General features: G+C 37.3%; 1 protein-coding gene across 1 annotated transcript; it reads right to left on the bottom strand.

The window, feature by feature from the left end:
• Positions 1 to 529: 529 nt before the first annotated feature.
• adprhl1 (ADP-ribosylhydrolase like 1) lies at positions 530 to 25,539 on the bottom strand. Its single transcript, XM_002944826.5, has 8 exons — positions 25,254 to 25,539; positions 15,835 to 15,999; positions 14,670 to 14,795; positions 11,657 to 11,797; positions 11,137 to 11,264; positions 10,855 to 10,987; positions 9,744 to 9,897; positions 530 to 4,935 (listed from the first exon to the last, which is right to left on the bottom strand). The coding sequence occupies exons 1-8, from the start codon at positions 25,465 to 25,467 to the stop codon at positions 2,703 to 2,705; spliced, it is 3,294 nt and encodes a 1,097-aa protein (XP_002944872.2). The 5' UTR covers positions 25,468 to 25,539; the 3' UTR covers positions 530 to 2,702.
• Between the last annotated feature and the right edge of the window lie 432 nt (positions 25,540 to 25,971).

Genomic DNA, 25,971 nt, shown 5'->3' with positions numbered 1-25,971 from the left:
GAAATCCCTACACTGGAGCACAGAGAACTAGAGAAGGTGTAGGAATTCCCAGAATCCATAACATTTAAATTGAACCAAATACTTTAAAACAGGTTTGGCCATGTGCATAGGTTCCCATACAGAGCAAGCAGACCCGGGCCCTTGCTTCCTCTGTAGTTATGCCAGTGGTTACAGGTAGCATCATGAAAATGCCTAGAGATGTAATTTTTCATTTTTTTGCATTCTTACCAATATTACAGTAGTTTTCCAACAAACAGTAACACAATCTGCTTCTGCTGCTGTAAACTTAAGTCATGCCACTGGGGGGAGCCAATGAGCTAGTGAATGTTTTCAGTTTTAAAAGTAACATGTTTTGGATTTGTGGATTGCACAGCATTTGTTTGTACTTATTCTATAGAAAAACATGTTTGGGCCCTCAGATCCAAAAAAGTTTGTAGACCCATTGAAAATGATGATTAGTATGCATATTTGATGTATTTTTCGCGGTCTTTATAATTCAACATTTTTAATAAACAACAAAACATTTGAGTCCAGTAAAATTCAAGTTTATTTGAATTTAAAAAAAATGATAAAATTCACAGATTTGAATTTTGATAAATAAACCTCCCAATGTGGCCAGTAGTAGCACAATGTCATGTGATGATACTCTAACCTAGGCGGAACATAAGGAACAAAGGAGCCTCTTCTACCTGTACTTGCCCCCTTTACTTTGTTGTGATGATTCTGATAGGTCTTATGCTGAACATATGCTGTAAGTTCTGCTAGTTTAGCAAATTGCCAAAACAACAAATCTTTATGCTTTTGGCCACCAAAATGCTGGACCACATCAGTATAATAATTTGGCATCAGGGCCAACAACTCTCTAACCAGAGATAGAGAGCTGTTAGCAGGCCTTACTGGGATCCTGGAATTCTAAGTACACAGAGGCCCAAAGAGCCCACCACAGGTCCAATAAATGGTTACGTTTTACTGATGCTGTGTCTCAGCCAAAAAGTATAGGTGTCCAAGGCAATGCTACTTGGCCTGGTGGTACCCTGTCTACCCCTGTCCCACACTCAGCCAACCCCCTTTCCCCCTATTTCATCCACAGGAAAGCCCCAGCCCCCACTACTGATCCTCAGTCCCCATGGCCCCAAACTCACCCTGACACTCTCTATTTTTTCGCTTACCACCAATCATTCTCTCTCCAATTGTACACATGCTTCCTGCCTGTCACTAATGTTTAGGACTTATTTGTGCCCAAAACACAGTCAGCAACTTGCACTTTTCTCCACAATTGGCTGCATGTAAAACCAATTTTATTAAAGTTACTTGTGTCACATTTCCCTATAGCTGTGCTGGGCACTGCCTTCTGTTCCGAATCAGGCGCTGCTGCGCCCATTGACTCAGGAGAATCGCCTGGTCAGGATGTGGCAGTAGCTCCAGGGCTCCCTTTTGTCAATAAGCACTGTTCACTTGCACCTAAAGAATTGGGTACAGACGTCACTCTCACACCAAACACCAGAAATGACACCAGATCGACATGCAATTGTGTCCTATTTGTAAGGAAACACGTTTGCAGTTGTGTTCATTTTGAGAATTGGATGTAATTTTACTAGATGCAGCGCAAATGTCAGGCGCAATGCCCACATGTGGCCACAATGACACTTGCGTTTTGGGAAAAAAGCACTTCTTACAGCATAAATAGGAAAATCTTATGGTTTGTCTTCAACTCTTCTACATATATTGTCATGAAAATCAAAGATATCCTCTTCTGATATCCTCATCAGATATCCTTTTCTATGTATATACATTGTATATGTATAGAAGAGGATATCTAAATTTGGCCATACACTGAAAGATAAGCACATTTGGGTATATCGGATTGCTTCAATCATTTAGCATCCTTTGGGATGCAGGCTCTTGGGGTGAAAACTGCATCAACAGTTTATTTTATTTTCAATAAAAAAAATATATATATATTTCTATATATATATTTATAGATTTTTATCACAAAGTATAATAAAGTTAATATTCATGTTGGAAGATACTGACATTATGGGAAAAAACAGCACACACACACAAATACATATTTACTAAAAGCTTCATTACAAAACATTGCACTAAATATGATACACAGTTATTCATATGCCTTTACCACTTAAAGCCAGGCAAGCATTTCAGCCATTAGTCTGAATTTCAGCAATTTTAGTAGGATTTGCATTTCCCAGCCTATAAATCCAGTCTTACCCCCATATGTTTGCTCTATGTTATGCTCTAGTTTGCCCAGAAGCAGTAACCCATAGCAAAAAATAAGATGTTTACTTTTAGACAGGTGACCAGGAGAACATTAATGGGGTTATGTAATAAATGTCACTAACTAATAAGCAGGTATGCCGATTAGGTAGTGCCATTTATTACATAACCCCATTAATGTTTTATGCCTTTAAAGCATTGGCCAGTTGAAGGTGATCCATCTCTTTTTGCCTTTAGGGGTTGGATTAAAGTCTTGGCTGACTGTTTTATGGAGGGTGAGGTTTTGACTGAATCCCCCCCCCAACTATTTACAAAATATGAGGCACTGAAAGATCTTTGCTTTACCAGGTTTCTGTGGTAAATTGTATCTTATATAATGTGATCAAGCTAAAGGAAACAATTATTTTAGCAGGGGACATATGAATTGAAAATGTAAAATATTTAAAAAAGGAAAATCACGCGTGGCATTAAAATGTGTCACTTGCTGTAATCACTAGAGGTTTGAATGACTGTTTCTGTGACATTTCAATGTCCTGATAACTTTGTGCTTTATATTTGGACAGATCAGCCATCTTTGTGTAATCTGAGGATTGCCCCCTGCTGCCACTCAGTTTTGTGTGATCTTCACTGCTGGGCATATCTCTTGCTGATGGGATATGATACTTGGAAAGCACCTTTTTGCCAGCTGCCTTGTTGGGGTTTGGCAACTTGACCTCTGTGTTCTTGACCACAAATGTATCTTTTGGGGTTGCGTGCAAAGAACAGTTTTCTTTGGAATCTTGATATTGAGGCTCACTTCTCTGACAAGGGCTATTTCTTTTCCTTCCAGTCTCTGGTGGGTGATTATTCACAGCCTCTGCACAGGAAGAATGCACAGCAGGGCTTTCATACAAGACTGGAGTATTACATGTTGCCCATTCAATCTGAAAGCTAGATTCGGTGCTACATACACCATTTCTAGTTAAAGGGATAATTGAAGGAATGTCTTTAAGCTCTATTGTAAAAAAATCATCTACTGGCAAGTACTTAGCATATTTAATTTCCAATTTAATACCTAAGCCTCTGCCCTTTACTTTTTTACATTTGGAAATGTCATTGCTCTCTCTAATTCCTGTTTTTTTGGGATTGTGCAAAGAATTGGTTGTTTCAGAAACTGGCACAACAGGAGTGGTCCCATTAGTAGACACTTGGTTTTCCTCCATATTTAATTTGTTTATCAGATATGACTCTTTTTGTTCTGTAGCTCTTGACTCCTTAGTAGAAAGATCTGTTTTTGCATTATTTCCATCATTGCTTGTTGGTTGCTTGATGTCACTGTTATCTTTGCTATTGTTCATTGTACAGCAAGGGTTTTTAGTAATCGTATTGAATACTTGAGATTCTTCACTGTTGTGTAGCGTAACATGAGAAATATGATTCTTCTCTGTCTTGGTTGCTATATTATTAGCTTCAACATCTTTCATTTTCAAGGTATTAGAAAGATTTTCATGATTTGTCCTTTCTGGTGTATGTCCATTAACAACTGTAGTCAGTCCATTCTTTATATTTTCTGTCCTGTCTTCTTCTGAAAGTCCTGAAGGATCCTGTGATTGTTGCATAGCCCACTGACCACCAATCTGTTTATCATCCATACATACTAGTATCTCTTCCTTAGAGTATAAAGAATGGTTAGAACTTTCTGATTTTGGATCTAATATTTCCTTGCTTGAATATAATGGTTTCTCTTTATCAAGAGGACAACTATGCTTATCTGCATAATCTACAGCTTCACTCTTATCAATATTCAGATTGTCACAGTTGAACCCAGAGATCTCAGTGTTGCAGGTTTGAGGCTTGTTGTGATCACAGGCCATCCACACTCCCTGACGGGTACCGACACTCGCAATACCAGTGATAAGACTGGCCTGTTCTGCTACCAATGCATGTTCAGGAACTGGATTCTCCAGAATGGTTACAGCAATTGTTGGGGTGTCTAACAACTTTACTTCTATTTCATTCATTGTTCTGCAGGAAGATTTGGTTCTGTTCACTTTTTTTAAAGAAGACTTCACTGAACAGATTTGGGGATTTTCTTCAAACTTTAATTTTAAAGCAGAAACAGAATTTTTATTGAGTATTTTTGCTGATTTGCTCTTCATCTTCACAAGATTTGCCACTTGAGATTTTGAATCATTTTCCTTTTCCTCTGCAGCTATAAATTTCTGCAAAACCGATTTCACTGTATTTTTTCCAGTGAATTTATTGCCTATGGATTTTTCATTACGCAATGCTAACTCCTTCCTTTCTTTCTCATTTTTGTCTTTTACACAATTAAATTTTTTAATGAGACTACTTGTTGATCGAACAGTAAATGGGCTTTCATCGGATGTTAATTTTCCTATGTCTCTAGGCTTTTTTATTGGAGGCTCATGGTTTGGGTTCATAAACTTTGACTGCAGAAGCTGAAATCGAGTGGGACTCCTGCTACTTTTTGACAGGGCCTCATCCTGCTTGCTGTGTCTAATCATTTTTTCTTGAGCTTGAATGGGTTGCTCGTGATTGTTTTCTTTCATGGAACCCCCATCATTCAGGCTTGTAATGTAATCTAGCAGACTACTGAGAACAATACATACTCCCAGGTCCAACCGCTTGTTAATCTTCTTCTTCAGGAACAGTGGATCTAATAACATCTTACCACCATGAAGCACTGACTTTATGGCACTGTATAAAAGAAAATGGAGGACCCTTGTTGACATTAATGACATACTACTTTGAGCAAATCTAAAAATGATATGTATTAGTAAATGTAGCAGGTAAGATGCATACTAGTGCTTACATACACATTCAATAAAATATATTTCAGTGAAAAATTATGCAGTTTTTTATCAGGTGTATATCTGTATATCAATATATTATATAAAGTGAAAAATTACAATTATTTCAGACAGAATAGCTTTCTAGTTTTCATGTTGTGTAAACAAAAGACTTTATTAACCAACTCTAAAGAAGAAATGTTAGGTCTGGCACAATCTTTTCAGTATTCCAAGGGGGAAGGTAGGGCACTGTACTTTTATCAAAATCAGTGGGCCCTAGGACTCCAAACAACTTGTTATATTACTTCTCTGATACCCATATGTGTAAAGTGCCCCCTGTTGAACAGTAGGAACAGCCATTACTAACTCTATAGAATTATAGTAGCAGGATATCCAGATCCATATTGAATATAAGATGAGAAGCAATGGCTCTCATTTACTATTTCAATTCAAATGATTAGAATGATAGTATCCCATATAAAATAGATATTGATATGCAAGAACCTGACGCCAACTAAGAATACAAAGTTACAGGAGTCAGGGACTACTCAAATTACCCATTCTTTTTGCCATCAGTAGGAAGTAGTCTGTAGTGTGTTTTGATCATTGATAATAGACATATGGGAGTTATGTAATAGAACGTGCAGCTTTGTTACAGTTCTAACCACCTGTAGCAACCGATCAGCAGGTAGCATTTACTAGCCACCTGTTTAGAAGCAAGGATCCTATTAGTTTCTAAAGGTTACTGCACTGGGCAGTTAGTGCTTTTTATTACACATGGGGGGGGTGGTATGTGGGGGAGAATGTGCCATAGCCTTACCTGGTTTGTATTTTACACTGCCACTGTCTACAGACAGTGTATAGGACAGATAATTAGTAGGCATGCTAAATAAAGGCTGTGATTGGCTATTAGTAGCCCTATGTGGACTGCTAGCCTGCAGGAGGCTCAGCTTGGAGTAAAACTGTGTATCTATAAAAAAAAGAAGCACCTGCTTTGAGGCCACTGGGAGCAACTTTAAAGGACTTGGTGAGCAACATGTTGCTTATGAGCCACTGGTTGGGGATCCCTGCCCTAGAAGGTTCCTGTCCTCCTATATAGCAGTAAGATTTAATTTGCCATATACTTACACTAGTGTAAGTGATGACTGGATTAACCCACTGCCCTGGGTTGGCCTGAGTTCAATTCCCATGTCATCTCTTTGTAAACTAGGAGCATATTTATAAAAGTATGCAACAAGTGTTTCGGGAATACAACTTTCTGTCCTAATTTTTTACATAGCGTCCTTACCATGAAGAATTTATAGAAAAGCGGAGCACAGGATAGCTTATAAATAAAAACATAAATGTATTTCCATCAATTAAAAATAGGTCAGAGCATATTCACCTCTTGGCTTAACGCGTTTCGTGGTTAAACCACTTACTCAGAAGCCCCACGAAAACGCGTTAAGCCAAGAGGTGAATATGCTCTGACCTATTTTTAATTGATGGAAATAAATTTATGTTTTTATTTATAAGCTATCCTGTGCTCCGCTTTTCTATAAATTCTCTTTGGAAATTTTGGCCCTATCGGGGGCGGCATAAAGTGTAGTAGCACGGATAGCAGGCTATCCTAGTGAGTGCTCCCCCTTCTTTTCTCATTTTTGCTGCGTCCTTACCATGAAAACACAGCCTTAAAGCTTCTGCTTTTGTAAAATTAGGTGGATAGTAAACCTACATAGAAACTGGTGCAGATAATTAGATTATGTAACTTGTATAAGTTCTTAGGCATTTACACTAACTATGGTGGCTTCTAACTATGGTGGCTTCTACCCAGGTGTACTAGAGTTGGGCATCTTTTTTTCTAAAACTTGAAAGTATTTTGCCAAGTTCAGTAAAGTGTATTATTTTAGCTTAAATTCTGGCTTAACTCGGGTGTATGCCCTTTCCTAAATAGCACCCCAAAGCCTTTACATATAGGGGCAAATTTATCAAAGTGTGAAATGAGCTCAACACAGTAAGATTCCACTGCTCTCTATTCATTTCTATAGGATTTTTAGAGGCATATTTATCAAATGATGAACTCTAACTTATACCCATTGTTAAATTGAGAGTGGTGGAATTTTTCTGTAGTGAGCTTTAATTTCACTTTGATTTAGATATGGTACTTAGGGGCACATTTAAAGTTTTAAGTTATCTCATTTCCACGGATGTCTGAAATTTACTTAAGTCTGAACTGAAAAAAGATACATTTTTTTTTTTAAATTGTTGCACCCAAACCTCTACTTTTTCGAACTGTTGCACAAAAAATCTGTGTCAAGAATCTGAAACTTCTAAAGTTTCGAAAGGAAAAGAAGGTTCCTCCAGGGAAGGGGCATCTAATATTGACTTCTTGATCTCAGCAGGTTTTATCTGGTGAATTGTTGGATTTGGCTTTTTAGCTGTTTTGACGCATAGTAAAAATCGAAAAATTTGAGACTTTTCCCTGCAACTTTTAACACAAAAAAATCCTAATCAGAACAAAATCAGACCATTTGTAAATGGCCCCCTAAATGTTATGCCTAATTTTTTGTGATTTGTGGCAAAAGAATTATATTTACAATATACATTATATATCAATATAATAATATTTTGCCAGTCCCTCGCAGACTCCACTTGTTTGTACCAAGGCACCAATGGCTCTGCTTTATCTCCCAGAGACTGACTATTAAGGTACCTGGCACAATTTCAAATCTTAACACCATGCTAAAGAAACAACATAGCTGCTAATAGTACTGTATTTATTTTATAATAAAATCATACAAACCAATTCTAAATCTTTCATTGTTATCAATAAAACTCAGAAGCAAAACTCAAAAGGCACAGTTCATAATTAAAAATATTATTATTTTGCTTGGATTAAAAGAGATGAAAGCATAGACAAAGGAAACAGATTTATTTTGAATAAACATTTGCATGTGCTGATATGCACCTTAAAGTAAGAGCATCACCCAACCTGAGTTTAAAGTACTAAAGTTCTGATATATATATATAAATCTCAGTTATATACAAGTACTTAAGGCAGAAGCAGAAAAATCACAAGCTGATTTAAGAAGAAAGATAAGTAAAAACATAGTTGCACTTCAAAAGACACAAATATTTAGCAGTACACAAGCATTACTAAGTTCCAGTCACAATTACAGTCATTACTAGAGTGACAGTTCTATATAATGTAGCCACAGTATTTATTGGTGTTTTAACATTTAACGCTCAGTCTAGTTGGAAGCCCTTGGGCTTCATATCCAAGTGGCTACAAGGCCCCCCAGCCTGCTTAAGAGCGCCACTGAATTCTTTTGTTGGACATCACTGTTTTAATATAATCTGTTTTTTTAGTATGTGGTATAACAAACAATCTTCCCGCTACATAAAAAAAGGTCGGACTGATCTGTATAAATACACTTGACCTGTGCCCTTAAAAATGTTCAGGACGGGTAAATGTTCTTATTTCTTTACACTGTTTATCCAAGGAAAAATTCCCAACAAAACAAACATGACTTAACCCTATATGTAATAAAAGGTACAAAATTTGCCCAGTAGCAGTAACTTATAGCAACCAATAAGATGTTTGCTTTGAAACAGGTGACCAATAAATTCCACCTGCTGATTGGTTACTATAGGTTACTACACCTGAGCAAACTTAGTGGGAAGTACATCAATTATGGAACTTTTTGTAGGCCATAAGCATGAAAAGATAGGGACTTATTTTAAAGTTTAACATTTTGCATAAGAAAAGTAGGTAACTGCAGTTACAGTTAGAATAGAGCTGACCTAAATTTCTTGGTTAATTAAACCTGTAAAATATATCTAAAATAAAAAATAAAGTTCTCAGTCCCTGCTGAGATTTTGTATTGGTCTGCAGCTATGCAGATTTTCATTCATTCAGTCCTGATATATTGTATATGTATTTGTTTTTTTCCTTCTTTTCTTTTATGTATTCCTTACAGTGAATTTTACAAAGTAGGCTAATTTTTGTCAATTTGTGAAAGAAAGGAAAAGTGTAAAGGTATAAGGAAGAAAACCATAGGATGGTTAATGAGTAATTTAAAAGGCATTTGTAATGGCACACTTTATTTCAAGATCAGAGAATTGAATCGTTTGATTTATGCCAGGGGTTTAACTACAATTATTCCCTATACTAAATGCATTAACTGGTCAAATTAAAGTGAAAACTCCTCAAATCTTTGCCTTTGAATTCAGCGACAAACAACAGGTTTAGGGCACATTTATACAAGTGAGTAAAATATTTTACACCAAGAAAATATAAATGCTCCAGTGTAGTACCTATGTGTTAGATACCACCATGCATCATAATCACAGAAATAGTTCATATAAAAAAGCTAACTACCATTATAAAGATGTGAATTTTTGTTTTACAGCGAACTAATAACAAATTCCCATAGGACAATTTTAGGCAGCCAAGAATTTCTGGAGTGAAAAGTGATGTTAAATGCTGTGTAACCTTATTTACCTTTATAAATGTGCCCCTTTAATGTAATGTTAGTGTGGCATTAGGCATCATGTTAGATGCACTGTATCCAGTATCCTCACTGTATTAAAAATATTTAAAGAATAATGTCAAGTTTTCTCTAAAGAAAAATGAAAACAAATCTTTTAAAAGAAAGCTAATGACAACAGTCAATTTCTGTCCATAGTATTTGGAAGTTAGATATAGGAAACATAAATTAGTAGAAACTGCTTTACTTTTCCACTGTAGCTACTTGATAGAGCTTCTCGCCAAGGGTTTCAAGTCTTTCCTTCATCTCTAGCTGCTCGTATAAGTTCTTAGGCACTTTACTTATACCATAGAGCAATCCATAAAGACACCCTGCTATGGACCCAGTGGCACCACCTTCTCCTGCAACACAATTAAAACCATTTACTAGAATGTAGAGATTTAAATGTAGCACAATTCCATTGTACCTAAAACTAATACAAAAATCTTTGTATTTTCATTGTTCGGACAGAAATGATCCATCTAGTTGCTTAAACTGCCAGAGTAATAGCAGAGAATCTTTAAAATCCCATGGTAAAGAAGACTGGGAAGAAGCAGTTATGATTAAGTTCAGTCAGTGCTCTATTGGGCAGCACACCTCCATTTTAATGAATAATGCTTGTGCTGTCCATTGTTTTAATCATTATAAAAAATACTATGGTTTATTTTATTTCTTAAAGTGATACTGACACTAAAAAACTTCTTTTCAAAATATGAATCTACATAAAAAGTTACCTATAGGTCATGTTGATCATTTTGCACTGATAGAGCTGCTTTTGTAAGTAATTGTTACTTGAAGTCCCTAAACCTGACTGTTTTGACAACCTGACTGTCCCTTCTTAGCCTGTCAGTCATAGCTTCTAATGCTAACGTATTACTGCTGCACAATATGGCAGCCCCCTCATACAGGAACATGGGGAATATGATAGGGAACGTAAAAGCATTGGGCAAATATTTTTATGGTAAAATTATAACTCGCACTCAAAGACAATGTTATGATATATTTTTTTAAAAGCTGAATTTGAGATGTCAGTATCTCTTTAAGCTAAACAGGGCAAATACAGACAGGATAACTCCGCTGCTATTGCAATCTAGGGTTTAACTGTATCAAGTAGCCTCTTCAGACTTGTAATTGCCCAGTGGAGCTATGAAAGCACAGTAATGTGCTTAGGGACCATATTTATAGTTGTCTATTAAACTAAAGGCAGTTCTTGGATTTTACATAGGTACTTTAGGATACTTGTAGGCTAATAAAAGAGAGATTTCTGCTGGGTAAGTTTATCTTTACAACTATCAGATTTCACAGACACATCCACATACCTCCATGAAACGTTGCTCTATTACAAAGTTCTTTCCAGTCATCCCCTGCCCCTAGAAGAGCATCATATGCAATCATAGGGGCATCATGTCCTCTTCTTCCCCCTCTTCCCTCTGAGCTCCATTTCCTGTATGTCTGTTGGATAGGCGGGGGGAAAAGAATGCACCTTAACTGTAACATTTGTATCACTTGAATGACCTAACACTAGACATCTCTAACATCTGTAAATTTTCTACAATTTTCTACACAGCATGAAGATACTACAAAATTATGAATATGATTACCTTGTCTCTTTCTTCTGCATCATACTTATCAGGAAATTTAGGCTTATTCTCATTCTCTTCTGCAATTTCTCTTTCTTCCAGGTAAAATTGCCACTTAGCCTCAAAATAAAACCAATGCTCCTGATATTCTAAAAGGGACAAATTATTTTGCACTTATAGAATACTGCACACAACAATACTTGTCAACTGATGAGGATGGTATTTGAACTTGCAAACAGACAAGAATAGAACCTTATAAATGGATTCACATATATTATTTTGCAGCACTTGTTTAAGTGTTGCGGTACCATGGTTTATGATATTTCTATATACTGAGTATTTTATCAAGTGCGAGAGGCATTACAGCAAACATCTACAAATGTGATTTTGAAGGAAGTGTATATAATTATAACAGTACTTTCCAGGATTCATTTGACATCTACAATGTACGATTTCTTATAATATCACTACTTGTTGTAAACCTAATCACATGGTTATTAAAAGAAAAAAATCTAAAACGAAATCAATTTAATAAATGTACCTGCCATGTGCCGTATAGTCTTCTTACAGTACTCTTCAGCCATAGGTAGCACCTTCATCATGTCTCTTCCCCACTGAACAACTGGCTTCTCTTGAATTGCATAGGAAGTGAACAGGGCCGTGCACAGGGACCCAAGGAACCCTTAAAAATAGAAAGTATAGAAACATAGTAAATAAGATGTCTGTGAAAGTCCTTATTTATCCAGGTCATAGTATATCTGTAGTAACAAGTCAAATCAACTGGACTTGCTGTGTTTTTCTTGAATATGTTCCTCCAGCCATCCGACTGGCTTTCTCAATTTAATTCTCCATATTCAAGGGTATTTAATTCCAGGCAGATCTTTGTACAGTCATTCTGAACTGAGAAAGCCAGTCAGATAACTGGCGAAACCACTTCAAGAAAAACACTGCAAGTCTAGTTGATTTGACTAAGACCCTATTAGCATATAAAACATAATCTTGTCTGTTTTTGCCCGTTCCACTAATAAGGCTTTATATTTAGCTATTACTTATATTGCTATATTATATATAACCTATATAATGCCTTTTTCAAGATATTAATTGGTATTTTTCAAAGAGGAACTATTCTGCATACCATTCCTTGCAGTGTTTTTTTCCTAAAAGCATGGAAATTTCCTTATAAAATAAAAATCCTGCTTTTAAACTGTCTAGAGGCAGACTTTTCCTGGCCTTGGTAAAATGCTGCCTGATGCAAGGTTCTTACAGTATATTGTCTAATGGCAGAAGCTTTACATGTTTTATGTGCCAGGTTCAGACTAGCCAGCCAGAATATCAGTCACATTGCAGGGTCACATCGTAGGAGAATCCCATCAACTGCCACTAGGGCTCTATTCATTAAACCAGTGTTTAGTTATGAAATCACAACAATGGTTATAGGAGCCATTGAACTGAGGACCACATAAATGAGCCGATGCAGCCCCTGATAGTTATGAGCGATTTTTTTTTGCCAGGCATGGATTTGCAATGAAATTCAGCATTTCACTAATGGTGAAAAAATCGCCAAGACAAAAAAGTCACCAATACAAAAAAGTCACCAAGACAAAACTGTCACTGAGACAAAAAAGTCACCCCCCCCCAAAAAAAATGCCCATTGACTTTAATGCATTTGGAGTAAAGAAAAAAAGCTGTGCGTAAAAAATGTCGCCCCCTTCAAAATTTGTTGTGCGCAAAAATTGTTGCACCTAAAAAATGCCACCTATTGACCTCCATGCGTTTAGCTAACAGGACAGATTTGCTCATCACCCGCGCCAGATTTATCTTCCAGGCACCCCTAGGTCACCCCGGTTCATTCCCCCCCCCCCGAAAGTGCATGAGCGAACTCAGCCAGTTTGATTGATACACGGGCAGATAAGCTGCCAAATTGGTCTAAAGGACTCAAATCAGCAGCTTAAATCTGCCTGTGTATGGCCACCTTAACTGATGTTCCTAATACATCCCTTTCCTTAACCAAAGACATCTACCCATTGTTACCTGAAATGTTGCAGTAGTACAATGAATACAAATTATTTGCATTATGGGTATTTATGTGTGAAGCACCAATAACTGTAGCAAGTGTCAGCTCTGTCACTCCCTGTAAATCATACCTCACATATTCCTTAAAGGAAAACTATACCCCCAAACAATGTAGGTTTCTATAAAAATATATTTGCATAAACAAGCTCATATGTAAAACCCTGCTTCATCTAAATATTCCATTTTCATAAAAATATACTTTTTTAGTTGTGCTATTGTGCTATTGGGTTCTCCCCGCTTCCTGGGATCATATGATTCACAGTGCACACAAACAAGCCAAGGCACACATACTGTTAGATCACATCAGCCAATGAATGCTTTTACTCCCACACTACTTCCTGTTACAGTTAGAGCTGCATTATTTCCGGTCATGTGATCTCTGAGGGAGCACACAGCCCATCACTAAATGGTGGCTCAAGGGAAAGGATGTAAAAGGGCAATATTGATATTTATATTCCAGTTTGGCGAGATTCTTTAATAGGTCACTCAGCATAATATAAACTATGTGTTGGTTACGTATTCATTCTGAGGGTATAGTTTTCCTTTAAGCAATCTGAATGTTATCAGCTATATATACAGCTGTATGTGCCTTTCTCATACAAGTATTTGTTATTGAGTTTTCCACTCAGGCATTGCTGTGACATTTCCAGTAGATCTCTATTTAGCAGGTGACTTCGCCCACCAAGAGTTTTTGGCTGCAAGATATTCTGTCATCACTGAAGTTTTCCTTTGCATAGCTTTATGATGGATGTAATGTAAGAAAATCTCAGTCATTCTGAACCATGCACCATCTTGAATGTTAATGCCATGCTATAATATGGAATAGAATACATAAAAAATGGACATCTCAATGGTGCAATAAAAAACACATTTGTATATGTTGATAGACCTTTTTGGTTTTATCTATAATAGACTCTTTTTTATATTTAGCTGTTTCCAAGGGAGGAGTTAATCAAAATATCTAGCTAAGCAGAAGATACATCCCTGAAATAAATCTCAATTTTAACCTATTATTAGTCATGATCAAATGTTTTCGCCAGGTGTGGATTCGCAGCGACATTCCGCAATTTCGCCATTGACAAATTGTTTCACAAAACCTCTGCAAAAAAGGCAGGGTCCTATCAAATAAAGGCGCGGGCACATAAAAAAAAGGGTGTGCCCATGTCAAAAAAGGCGCAGTAATGGCAAAAAAATTGTGCGGGTCAAAAAAGTCAAATTTTTGGCTGTTTCAGTGAAAAATTCACAAAACTGAAAAAAAATTAGTAAAACGGAGATTCGCTCATCACTACCTATTATGATGCAGTTCACTATAGTAGGTTGATCAACTTACATGAGCAAACACGCAGACCATTATGAAATGGTGGCTGTAGGTAAAAGATATAAAACTGAAATATTTATAGATTTTTATAGGGTGGTTTCATTGTTTGATAGGTCACATGTTGTATGAATGATCTGTTGATGACATTTTCTGTATGTTGTACCTGTTGGATGATTATGAGTCATTCTCCCACTTTCAATGCTGACTTCAATCAGTGTTTCCAATCGTCCTGGTTTCCAGTATTTCATCCCAATACACATGGCTTTTGTTGCAGCGCCAAAGCCTGAACCTAAGAAATAACTGAGTCACTGACTGTCTTTCTAAAGAACCTTCTTTTTAGTTTAGTATAATTCCAAAATTTTAATCCTAATGGGGGGATGTAATGAAAGTTAATAGCAATGTATTCACAATGTGGAAAAATTATTCCTTTGCAAGACAATTATACTTTTGCACAAATTTAATACAACTTATGGAGACTTGGAAAGTACTTAGTGATTCCATGGACCAGTGGACTGTAAATTTGCAACAGTGTTCAATCTAAGTAATAAAATGTAAAAAGTCAGGCCTTAAAAATGTGATTAAAGAGTGATATTACATTGTTATATGGAGTCTTTTCTTTTTATTTAAAAAAAATAAATTATTACACACACTGCGCATTGGTTCAAACGATAAAATTTGCGATCTTTGTTCCAAAGGTGGATGAGGTCACAAAATACTTTCCAGGATTGTAAAAGAAAAATTTGCTTAAAAAAATGTGTAAAAGAAAAATTTGCATTGCAAATATTTTTTTATGATTTTTCCGATCTATTATTACATTCCCCATAAATCTGTAATACATATACGCTGTATGAAAAACAACAGTAAGATTAATAACTGAACAGGTTTATCTTTGGCTGAGATATACAAGGATACATTTTCTGTGAAAGAGTGGAACAATCTATGAGTGAATATCAATAATTTATGACTCATTTTACCTTTTGATTAAATGACGATGCAAAATAATCAGGAAAAATTGTTTATATAAAAGCCTCCCATTTATACATGGCTTACTGTTATGGGTACCATGTTCCAAAACATGACTTGTAGACACAACAGACATTTTATCCAAACTACAGTGTACAGCTAAAGGTTCCCTGCTCCAAAAAACTCCTTTTTAAAAAAACATTCATGCAAACATCAGGTCCATACTGAGATGCCAAACAGGTCCTGGCAAGGTACACAAAAGCCCAAACAGCCCCAACAGACTCCAGACATAGTGACTATCTATTACATATTACAGAAGCCCCTCAGGCATTTGCCAGTTCAGGCTTTGTGTCAACCTTACAAACCTTTTTCATTGAATGGGGTGTGCCAAGCAAGCAGGTAGTTATCTGGTTTAAGGTTAGCACATCCTTCAATAGTTGCTGGATCAGGCCGCCTCCCCTGCAGTTTGTCAACAACATCAACATAATGTTTTACCATCTCACGGTACAGGTCTTCTAAACTCCAGTAATCTGTTGCAAGAGAGAGTTTTAGAAAGGTTTACCAGCACATTTATCTGTGTATTTTTAAATGTTTTTGCTAACCTGAAACATGAAAAAAATATGCATAGGATTTTGAATGCAAAACTCTTTTCATTCTTTTTTTTTTTTTTTTTTCCAAAGGTGTTTATTTATGCATTTAAAACATATAACAACATGAAACATTGACATTGGTTCTACAAGCGTGTTTGTTCAGGATATATACGGTACATTGGTTTGGGTAGTCGGTGGTCCTACTCGGGGTAATGTTCAAGTTCTGTTAAAGGCGGGGAGGATTTGGGATTACCGGTGAGGGTTCAAGTTCCCGGGGGGGTCCTGTGGAATTATTCCATGGCTTCAACCCACGTTCCCCATACTTTGTCGTATTTTTGGGGGCATCCCCTTGCTATATAGGTGAGTTGTATCAGTGGCAGAAGAGCTTTAAGTAGATTGAGCCAACTGGCGATTGTCGGGGGAGATTGTGCCATCCATTGAAGAAGGATACTTTTTCTGGCATAGAACAGTAATGTTCTATAGAGGATGCGAGATGCTGATTGGGGAATTATATTATCCACAATGCCGAGTAGGCAAACCTTGGGATTGAGTATTTTAGGTAGGGATGTTGTGTTTTGGATGTGGTCTAGGACCTGATTCCAAAAGTGATGTATTTGTGGGCATGACCACATTAAATGGAGGTAGTTGGCCTCAGGGGCACCACATTTAGGGCAATGGGATGAGTTGCGGATTCCCATACGATATAGACGTAGAGGGGTCAAATGGAGCCTGTGTATGATTTTGAACTGGATTAACCTGTCTCTTGTAGAGATCAGATAGTCGTAAGCCCTGTCTGTCGCTTCCTCCCAATCTTCCCTGTCTAGCTCCGGTATGTCTTGGTGCCAGACTTTTTGAGCAGTGAGAAAGGGAGACTGGAGGGTAGACAGGAGCAGGGAGTATAATGTGGTGGTCAGTTTTTTGGAAGAGGGGTTTCGGAGGGTAGTTTCAAGTTTTGTGAGCACAAAAGGGACTATGGTTCTCTGGAACTGGTGCCGGAAGGCTTGTTGGAGTTGTAGGTATGAGAACCAGGGTAGCAACTCTCCTGTGTCTGTATGTTTGATCTGGTCCCTAGGTAACAGGGCCCCGGCATTGGTCACATCACCCAGTGTACGTATGCCCCAGTGAGGCCACACTCGGTATGGGGCAATTTTTTGAAAGTTGGGTAAATAGGAGTTTCCCCACAGTGGCAGGCCGGGGGACAGGATTGGGGGCTTCAGTATGCATAGGTGTAGTATCTTTTGCCATGCTTTGTATGGTGTCACAATAACTGGGTGATTGGTTTGGATATCTGATAGTTTACGGAATGGGATATATTTCAATGACTCCATTGAGCTAGCTAGGGTTGCCTGTAGTGGAACATTGGGGTTGGTAAGATCAGGAGAGAACCACCACTGGACATAGTAAGCCTGTGCGGCTAGGAAGTAAAATTGCCAGTGTGGGAGGCCTAGTCCGCCCTCTGTAGTTGGTGCTCTAAGTTTGGCTCTGGAGAATCTGGGAGGTTTGTTGGCCCATAAGAAGGCAGTCTGTGTTTTATCTAGAGAGGTGAAAAATTTGGGCGAGATGGAGATAGGTGAGTTATGGAAAATGTAGAGAAATTTAGGGAGAAATATCATCTTTAGCAGGTTGATCCTGCCCCAGATAGATAGAGGGAGATTGGCCCATATCAACAGTTTCTCTTTCATGGTTTTAAGAATAGGTTCTAAATTGTTGGGAATAAAGTCGCTCAGCTCTCTTCGTACTTGAATGCCCAGGTATTTAAATGCATCAACCCATTGCAGGGGAGTAGGAGGGAACATGCTGGAATCCATATTTGGGTCTATGGGGAATATGCTAGATTTGTCCCAATTAATTTTCAAACCAGAGAAGTACCCGAAGTGTTTCACTATGCGTAAAACTGTCTGTAGTGAGGCCCCCGGAGAGTCCAGATATAGTAAGACATCATCAGCATATAGAGATATACGTTCCTCCACAGCCCCCAATTTGAGACCTGTTATGGCTGGAGAGTGTCGGATCAGAATGGCAAGGGGCTCTATTGCTAGAGCAAATAGGAGTGGTGACAGTGGGCAGCCTTGTCGTGTACCTCTGGATAGAGAGAACTCTGGGGATAGACGTCTGTTTACATTAACTCTAGCTGTTGGTGCTTCGTATAGCATTCCCACCCATTTAATAAATTGTACGCCAAGGCCAAACCTCTCAAGAAGTTTCAGAAGGTAGGGCCATTCGACAGAGTCGAAGGCTTTGGCTGCATCAAGTGAGACTATTGTGCGTGAACCTTTATTAGTATGGTTGGCATGAATATTGGTAAATAGCCTGCGAATATTTATATTAGTGGATCTGTTTGGCATAAAGCCTGTTTGATCGGGCTCAATCAGTTCTTTGATTACTGATTTGAGTCTGTTAGATAGGATTTTCGCAAAGATTTTTGCATCCACATTGAGGAGAGAGATGGGTCTATAGGAGCCGCACTCCAGTGGATCTTTGCCCTCTTTAGGGATGACTACAATGAGGGCAGTGTTAAAGGAGCGAGGGAGTTTGTTCTTCTCTGTCGCATCCAGCAGGGTTTTGTGAAGCCAGGGGGAAATAAGTTCTATAGATGCCTTATACCAGTCAGCGGGTAATCCATCTGGGCCTGGTGTTTTGTTAGGTTGGAGTGAGGTTATTGCCTCTTGTACCTCCTCTAGTGTGATGGGACTGTTGAGTTGGGCCCTAAGTAGAGGGGATAACCGGGGGATTGGAATAGTGTCCAGATAGTTAGATAATTGCAGTGGGGTATAGTCAGCTTTAGTAGTGTAAAGCTGTTGATAGTATTGGGCAAAAATGTTGGCTATGTGAGCTGCTTTAGTGACTATGTCCCCATTCATGGAGGTGATCTTATTTATGGTGTTAGAGGGGGCTTGGGCCTTGGCGAGATAAGCAAGGATCTTACCATTTTTTTCCCCCTGATCAAATGTTCTCTGTGTAGCATAAAGCAGCTTTTTCTGTGTTAGTTTGATCCTGGTTTCTTCTAGTGCGGTTTGTGCCGCCCTAAAAGTACGCAGGGTGTCTGGGCCTGTATGGGTAATGAATTCTTTCTCTGCTTCCATTAATTTGTTTTGTTTCTCCTCTAATTCCTCTTTTGCCTTTTTTCTGACCCCTTTAATTGCAGAGGTGAGAGCACCCCTAAACTCTTTTCATTCTTAATCATTCATTAATGCTGCTATACACGTTGGTGGTTGCAAACTACAAAGCCTCCTCTCTTACTATTTTATTGATATCTCTGCTACTATTTCTGTCAGTTATTATCTTCCAAAAACCCTCAGCACTTCTCCTAACAAAGCCTTACATGTGGAAATTGATTCTTATTTTTCTTTTGAAGAAAAACAATAACACATCTGAAATCACCCAGCCTCATATGATACCAAGTTACTTCTGTGAACCATAAACATAAAGTATATACGAATACAGTAAGTAAATGCAGTCCTTAACAATTCATTTGCATCCACAACTGCCTTCCAGCCATAGACCACTAAAGCTGTACATAAAATCCTTCTTTTTACAGCACTGCCTCCTAATTTCCAGCAAGAGCATTATTGCATCCCATAAGCCTCCGCTTTTGCATTTTAATTCACAACTAAACATCAAAAATACAAATGGCTTAATTAACCAAAACAACTGCAGATATCCTCTCAGATTTCTGGGCGTATGGACCACTGTTTCCATTTGATTTTTGAGCCCTTATTATTATTTGTGCGCTGCACCCATCCTCTGGAACGCACTTCCCCATCCCATTAGGCACTGCCAGACTCTCCAAGCTTTTAAACGGTCTCTTAAAACTCACCTTTTCACTCAAGCCTATAGCCTAACCCCCCCCAAACATTCACTAACCACTAGTTTTAACCTCTCACTCTGCACTTACTGTCACTTTACACACCTACAGGAACTCTAACACCATGCTAGTTACCCTGACCTTATGTCTCAGCCCCCCCTTTTAGAATGTAAGCTCTTGCGAGCAGGGCCCTCCCCCTAGTGTCTCTGATCCTCATCCAAATGTAACTGCAAACCATTTTTGTGAATTGTTTATATGTACATGTTAACTGTTATGTCTTTTGTACCCCTCTATTCTGTAAAGCGCTGCGTAAATTGATGACGCTATATTTATAATAATAATAATAATTGGGCATTTTCTATTACTAAATATATATTAAGTCTTTATAAAACTACAGATTTTAAAGGTACCAAGGAGCTAATTTTTCCTGTTGGTCAATCAATTGGATATTAGGCAAAGTTGCCCCATGTAAAGGCAGCAATCATTTTCTAACCTCGCTCACCATGCTTATTAATCTTGTAAAGGTGGCCATACACGGGCCGATTGTAGCTGCGGATATCGGTCCCTTGGAGTTGCTGTAAATTTATGACTAAACTCTAAATTCACAGTTTGCTCATTATGTAAATGTTATCTCTTAAAGACTTTTTATTCTTTTATAATAACCTTTTAAAATCTTTTAAATCTTTTAAAATCCCTCTTAGAATTGGCTTGCAAACAAGCCCTGAACACTGAATTAGAGTGAGACTGTGAGTTCAGTAGAAAGCCCTATCGCCACTCCTTACTTCCCTGAATGTCTTTAGTTTCTTCTCTTTTAAGCTTAAAACACTGTACTAATTATGCTTAAAACACAAAGTACTAAACCACTGTATTCTAGTTGTTCTGTTCACAGGGAATGCAATTATATATCTTAAAAATTAGACTAATCATTGAACCAGCCCTACAAAAAGAAAACTGCCAGACATATCAGTTGGATTTAGAGAAGGCAGAGGAACAAGAGACATTATTACAGGTATGGGATCCCTTATTCGTAAACCTGTTATCCAGAAAGTTCTGAATTACTGAAAGGCCATCTCCTATAGACTCCATTATAAGCAAATATTTATACTTTTTAAAAATTATTTCCTTTTTCTCTGTAATAATAAAACACTATCTTGTACTTGATCCCAACTAAGACATAATTAATCCTTATTAGAAGTAAAACAAGCCTATTGGGTTTATTCAATATTTAAATGATTTTTAACAAACTTAAGTTATAGAGATCCAAATTATGGAAAGATCCCTTATGTGGAAATCTCCAGGTCTCGAGCATTCTGGTTAACAGGTCCCATACCTGTACTATATAATCAGAAAAGCCAAGGAATACCACAAGGAAGTCAATGCCTATAGGAAAGTTTGTGTAAAGCAACAAAATGATATGCCGATATTAAATAAGTAATAATGAAACACAAGAACACACCTATTACCTATTTAGGCGGGACAGGGACCCCTTGACAACCTAAGGAAACTGAGTATGTGAAATTGCCAGTGGACTAATGCTATTTATTTGGATATACACTGAAGTATAGGAAGGTCAAAATGGTATATATTAGGTTATATCAAACACTTATTTTAGTCTACAGTCATAGGCTTATTTATTAAAAAAAAAAAATTAAATTAACTGGACTCAAATGTGTGGTATTTATTAAAAACATAAATTAAATTAAACCCTAAAAAACTCAAATGTATCAAATTCATATTATACTCATTGATTTCTATAAGTCTAAAAATGCTGAAAAAATGGAAACACTTTTTGCCTACGACAGCTCCCACTGACTTCTACATTGACTCAAAGCTTTTAGATGTCAATGGTTTACATTCAAGTTTCTAACATTTTTTTGCTTAATACATACAGAACATTTGAATTCTGAAGTTTTAGAGCTAAAAAATTTTTGAAGGAGTTTTGAAGGAGGATAAAAATTAAAAAAAAAAAACTCCTATCCATACATCAGTTCCTATGACAAGTATATCATTTACATAAATGACTGTATTCTGAGGACAAGAATGTTTCTTTGTGATTTTATTCATATTGTAAGAGAAAGACTTTTTATCTTTTTATGCTTGACTGAGCTTTATTTAGATAGCTAACATTCCCTCTTACTGAATATTGGTGCTAAATTTAGGTCATTCTTGGCTGAGGATTAAACAGTGGCACTAAAACAAATGCCACAACTTATCAAACAAAAGAGGGAGGACATTCCATTCTGCTCTCTCCCTATATGTGTATATACATTGCTATATGAGATAACAAAACCCTTTACGCTAAGCAAATGTCATGGTCCTGCTTGATGACTGTCAGTGCTATATCTGTCCAACACTGCTTTATTGTCCATTATGTTTTCAGCATTAAATTGTGTGAAATGTGTTTTCTAAATGTAAAAAATATTAATGGCTAAACTGCTTTTTTTGCCTCTGTGAAGATAAACAGTAAAACCAGTTCTTAGCTACTTGTGAAGGTTAAAAGACAAGCTGACATGAATTCATCATCACATAATGTGCTGCCAGAGGGCAAAGTCACTTTCATGTCAGTTATTTGTCACTATGTCTTGCGCAAGATTTACAAAAGATCAAACATTTCTAGCTAAAATGTTATTATTCCTATTACTCATCCATATTGGTTTTAGACAATAGAGGTCAGCTGTCCTGAAAAAGTTGAATATTTGAATAGGTACCAGCTCTCCTGCTTTAACCTGCTGAATCTTATCAAATGTTACAAAGGTATTGGACTCGTTATCCAGAATGCTTGGGACCAAGGGTATTCCGGATAAGGGGTCTTTCTGTAATTTGGATCTCCATATGTTGTCTACTAAAAAATCAATAAAACATTAATTAAACCCAATAGGATTGTTTTGCATCCAATAAGGATGATTTATATCTTAGTTGGGATCAACTACAAGGTACTGTTTTGTTATTACAGAGAAAAAGGAAATCAATTTTAAAAATCTGAATTACTTGATTAAAATGGAGTCTATGGGAGACAGGCTTCCCTTAATTCGGAGCTTTCTCGATAATTAATATACTGTAATATATAAGTAATATACTGGTGAACCTTTAGGCATTCTGACTGACTTGCCCATGGGTGGCCGTACACAGGGTTGGCCAAATACTATTGTTCTGCTCATCTGGCCTGTCAACCAGAATGGAGAAATCTTCAAAGAGATGAGGAGAGACTGCAGTTTCTTTCTCATCCACATTTTTCCATGCTCCATGCATCTGCCAAGAAGGTGTATGGGCAGATGGCATCTCTGCCATGTCACAAAACAGGAGTGTTGTTGTTCAGAATGTATATAAAGATGACATTTTAAATCTGGACATAGTGACTTTGATCCAATAGGATTGCCTGGTCAAATCTGGGCATGTATCAGTTCATTCATTCTGTTCCAATGATACCAAATCTCATATTCTTTCTGCCTTTCTGTCATTTTTTCCTCTATGTCCTTTTATTATTTGAATTAAATTGAAACCTTGCTAAAATTAAATTCTTAATATCCCCATTAATATCCCAATCTTCTTCATTTTAACACCCTCCACACAACCTCAGTGTCACCAATACCAGCACTGACATCCAAGCTTGCTGTTTTGGAATAACATTTTTTTCTGATTTCTTGTTTGCTATATTTGTGTTCTTTCCAGATCTTATTGCCTTTACATCACTGCTTCATCCAATGTCTTATAGCTTCAGAGAGCTGAAACCATCATCTTTCCATCATATTTTCCACCTTGACTGTTACCAATTCTAACATACCTCACACATCCCTTGTTCCATCTTGTTCCATAAATGATCTTTTTACTTAACTACATCAGACCAGCTCCTTCTGTATGTAATTTATTGGTACCAACTAACATCACACTAACCCAGGGATCCGCAACCTTTTCCTAGTAGGTGACCAATAAGGACTCGGATTGGTTAATTAGTGGCTCAATGTGGACTGCCAGACTACTGGAGGCTCTAGCAGTACACATGGTCTTTATGCCTCCAAATCATACCTGCAAGTCAGAAATTTAATAATGGGTGCCAACTTTGAAGCCACTGGGAGCAACATCAAAGGAGTTGGTGAGCAACATGTTGCTCACAAGCCACTGGTTGGGGATCATTGCACTAACCTATTTAAAGACTTCTCCTGTGCTGTATCCAAATTTTGAAATTTTTCTTGACCCATCAAGCAAATTTCTTAATACAAGTTTTTTATGGCCCTCCCCTCACCCTGGCAACCAATCCTGGGTTCCTTTTCAATTCACTCCTCTTCCATCTAACAATACATTTTAGTAAACACCATTTAGCTGTTGGAATCCATGCTATCCATGTTACCGTATGCAAGTCTGGTGATAGCCAAATATAGCCCTAATCTGAACAGAGAATGAAACAATTACTTTAGATTTCGCTTCTAACTATTTATATCAGCTGCGTTCACCAACTACATTTCTATGTTGTTAGATCACTTTGCTAATCTCTCGCTTCCCTTATTTCAATGTCTTATATAATATAAAGTCAAATTATAAATGTTAGAAGACTGGTCAACAACATATCTGAGGACATAAGATTCATTGCTATCACCTCTGCTCTGTACCCTCCAATGGACTTCTCCAAGTGAAATTCCTAATCAAGCACTGTGCTGTAACAAACTAGTTCAGTTCCCAGGGATCACAGTGGTACATTCATCTAGAGTCTATAACAAATGGTACAACACCCAAAGCTATTCGGATTATGGCACTATATAAGGTTGCCATACAGATCAGACTGTATTTGCGTTCCCCTATGACCAAAGTATGCATGTACATGCATATTAAAATCAATAACTACATACATAAAGAATCCTATGTTTATTTTAATTATATATTGTTAAACCCAGTTCTGTGCTATTTACAATTCCTGTTAGGACTAAATCTTTAGGGACCAAATCTTGGAAATGGCAACCAACCATTTGACAACCAATTTGGCACAAATTGGTTGTTTAGAATGCTACAAGCATTTTTTTTTTTTGAACAGCTAATATTGTTTGTATATAGATCCTATACACACATGTATATATATACATGTATGTATAGGATCTATTATCCAGAATGCTTGGGACCTGGGGTTTTTCAGATAAGGGATCTTTCTGTAATTTGGATACCATGCCTTTAGTCTACTAAAAATCATTTAAACATTACATAAACCAACAGGATTGGTTTGCCACTTAGTTTCCATCAAGTACATGGCACTGTTTTATTATTACAGATAAAAAGGAAATAATTTTATTTGCTTTTAATGGACTCTATGGGAGATGGTGGCTTTCCCGTATTCAGAGCTTTCTAGATAACAGATCCTATAACTGTATTTGTGTGTAAAATAAGTACCAAATAGAAGTCATACCTGAGACCAGTGATTCTGCCGTGGCTATGTGCATTAGAGTATTGTTACTCACTGGCCATTTGTCTGCTGGCAGAACCAAATTTTCCAATCCTCCAAGTTGTTTTAGCTCTTCTTGGATCTTTACACCTGAAGCACACATTTCCCAGCTGAAGTTCTTATAGCCCAAAGCATCCCCTGTCCCAGCTAGAATCATTGCAGCCTTAAACTTCTCCATGGCGAGGGCAAGAGCTTGTGCAGGGTCCAACTTCGCTTTTGTTTGAGAATAGCCAGGTCTAACTTTAGTGTCACTATGGGTTGTAGGAACCCTTTAATCTTACTTGCTATAAAAGGCAAAGCTATTCTTATCTGAGACACATCCTCCACTTGTACACTGCCTAATCACAACTACTAATGCTTTTTCTACCAGCCTCATGTGAAATCAACATATATTCCAGACACTTGGTTTTTAGTAGACTGCTTTTGTTTTATCAGGTTTTCTCTCTAAAAGGTTTTATATCACTCAGATTGTAGCTCTTAAATTGTAAGCTCTAGAACAAGGATCACCTTTTTTTCTCTTCCTTTTGTCTCTTTAACACTTGGCACTTAAATGTAACTATATTTTGTATATATCTTTTATTGTATAATTGTACTACCCTGTTTGTTTTATGAATGTATTATTCTAGTGTACAGCGCTGCATGCACAAAATGTGATTAATACATTCATTTGCCATAGAGTCCA

Source organism: Xenopus tropicalis, chromosome 2 (genome assembly GCF_000004195.4).
Source record: "Xenopus tropicalis strain Nigerian chromosome 2, UCB_Xtro_10.0, whole genome shotgun sequence".
In the NCBI taxonomy this organism is placed as follows: Eukaryota; Metazoa; Chordata; class Amphibia; order Anura; family Pipidae; genus Xenopus; species Xenopus tropicalis.
This window is presented reverse-complemented; position numbering and strand designations above follow the sequence as displayed.

What these genes read in the sequence shown, in the direction of transcription:
- adprhl1 (XM_002944826.5), bottom strand. Translation starts at nt 25,467, where the DNA reads ATGGAGAAGTTTAAGGCTGCAATGATTCTAGCTGGGACAGGGGATGCT. An exon ending in CACCCCATTCAATGAAAAAG is followed by an intron (nt 14,796 to 15,834) that starts GTTTGTAAGGTT and finishes GTTATTTCTTAG; the next exon opens with GTTCAGGCTTTGGCGCTGCA. An exon ending in TAGAGCAACGTTTCATGGAG is followed by an intron (nt 9,898 to 10,854) that starts GTATGTGGATGT and finishes ATTGTGTTGCAG; the next exon opens with GAGAAGGTGGTGCCACTGGG.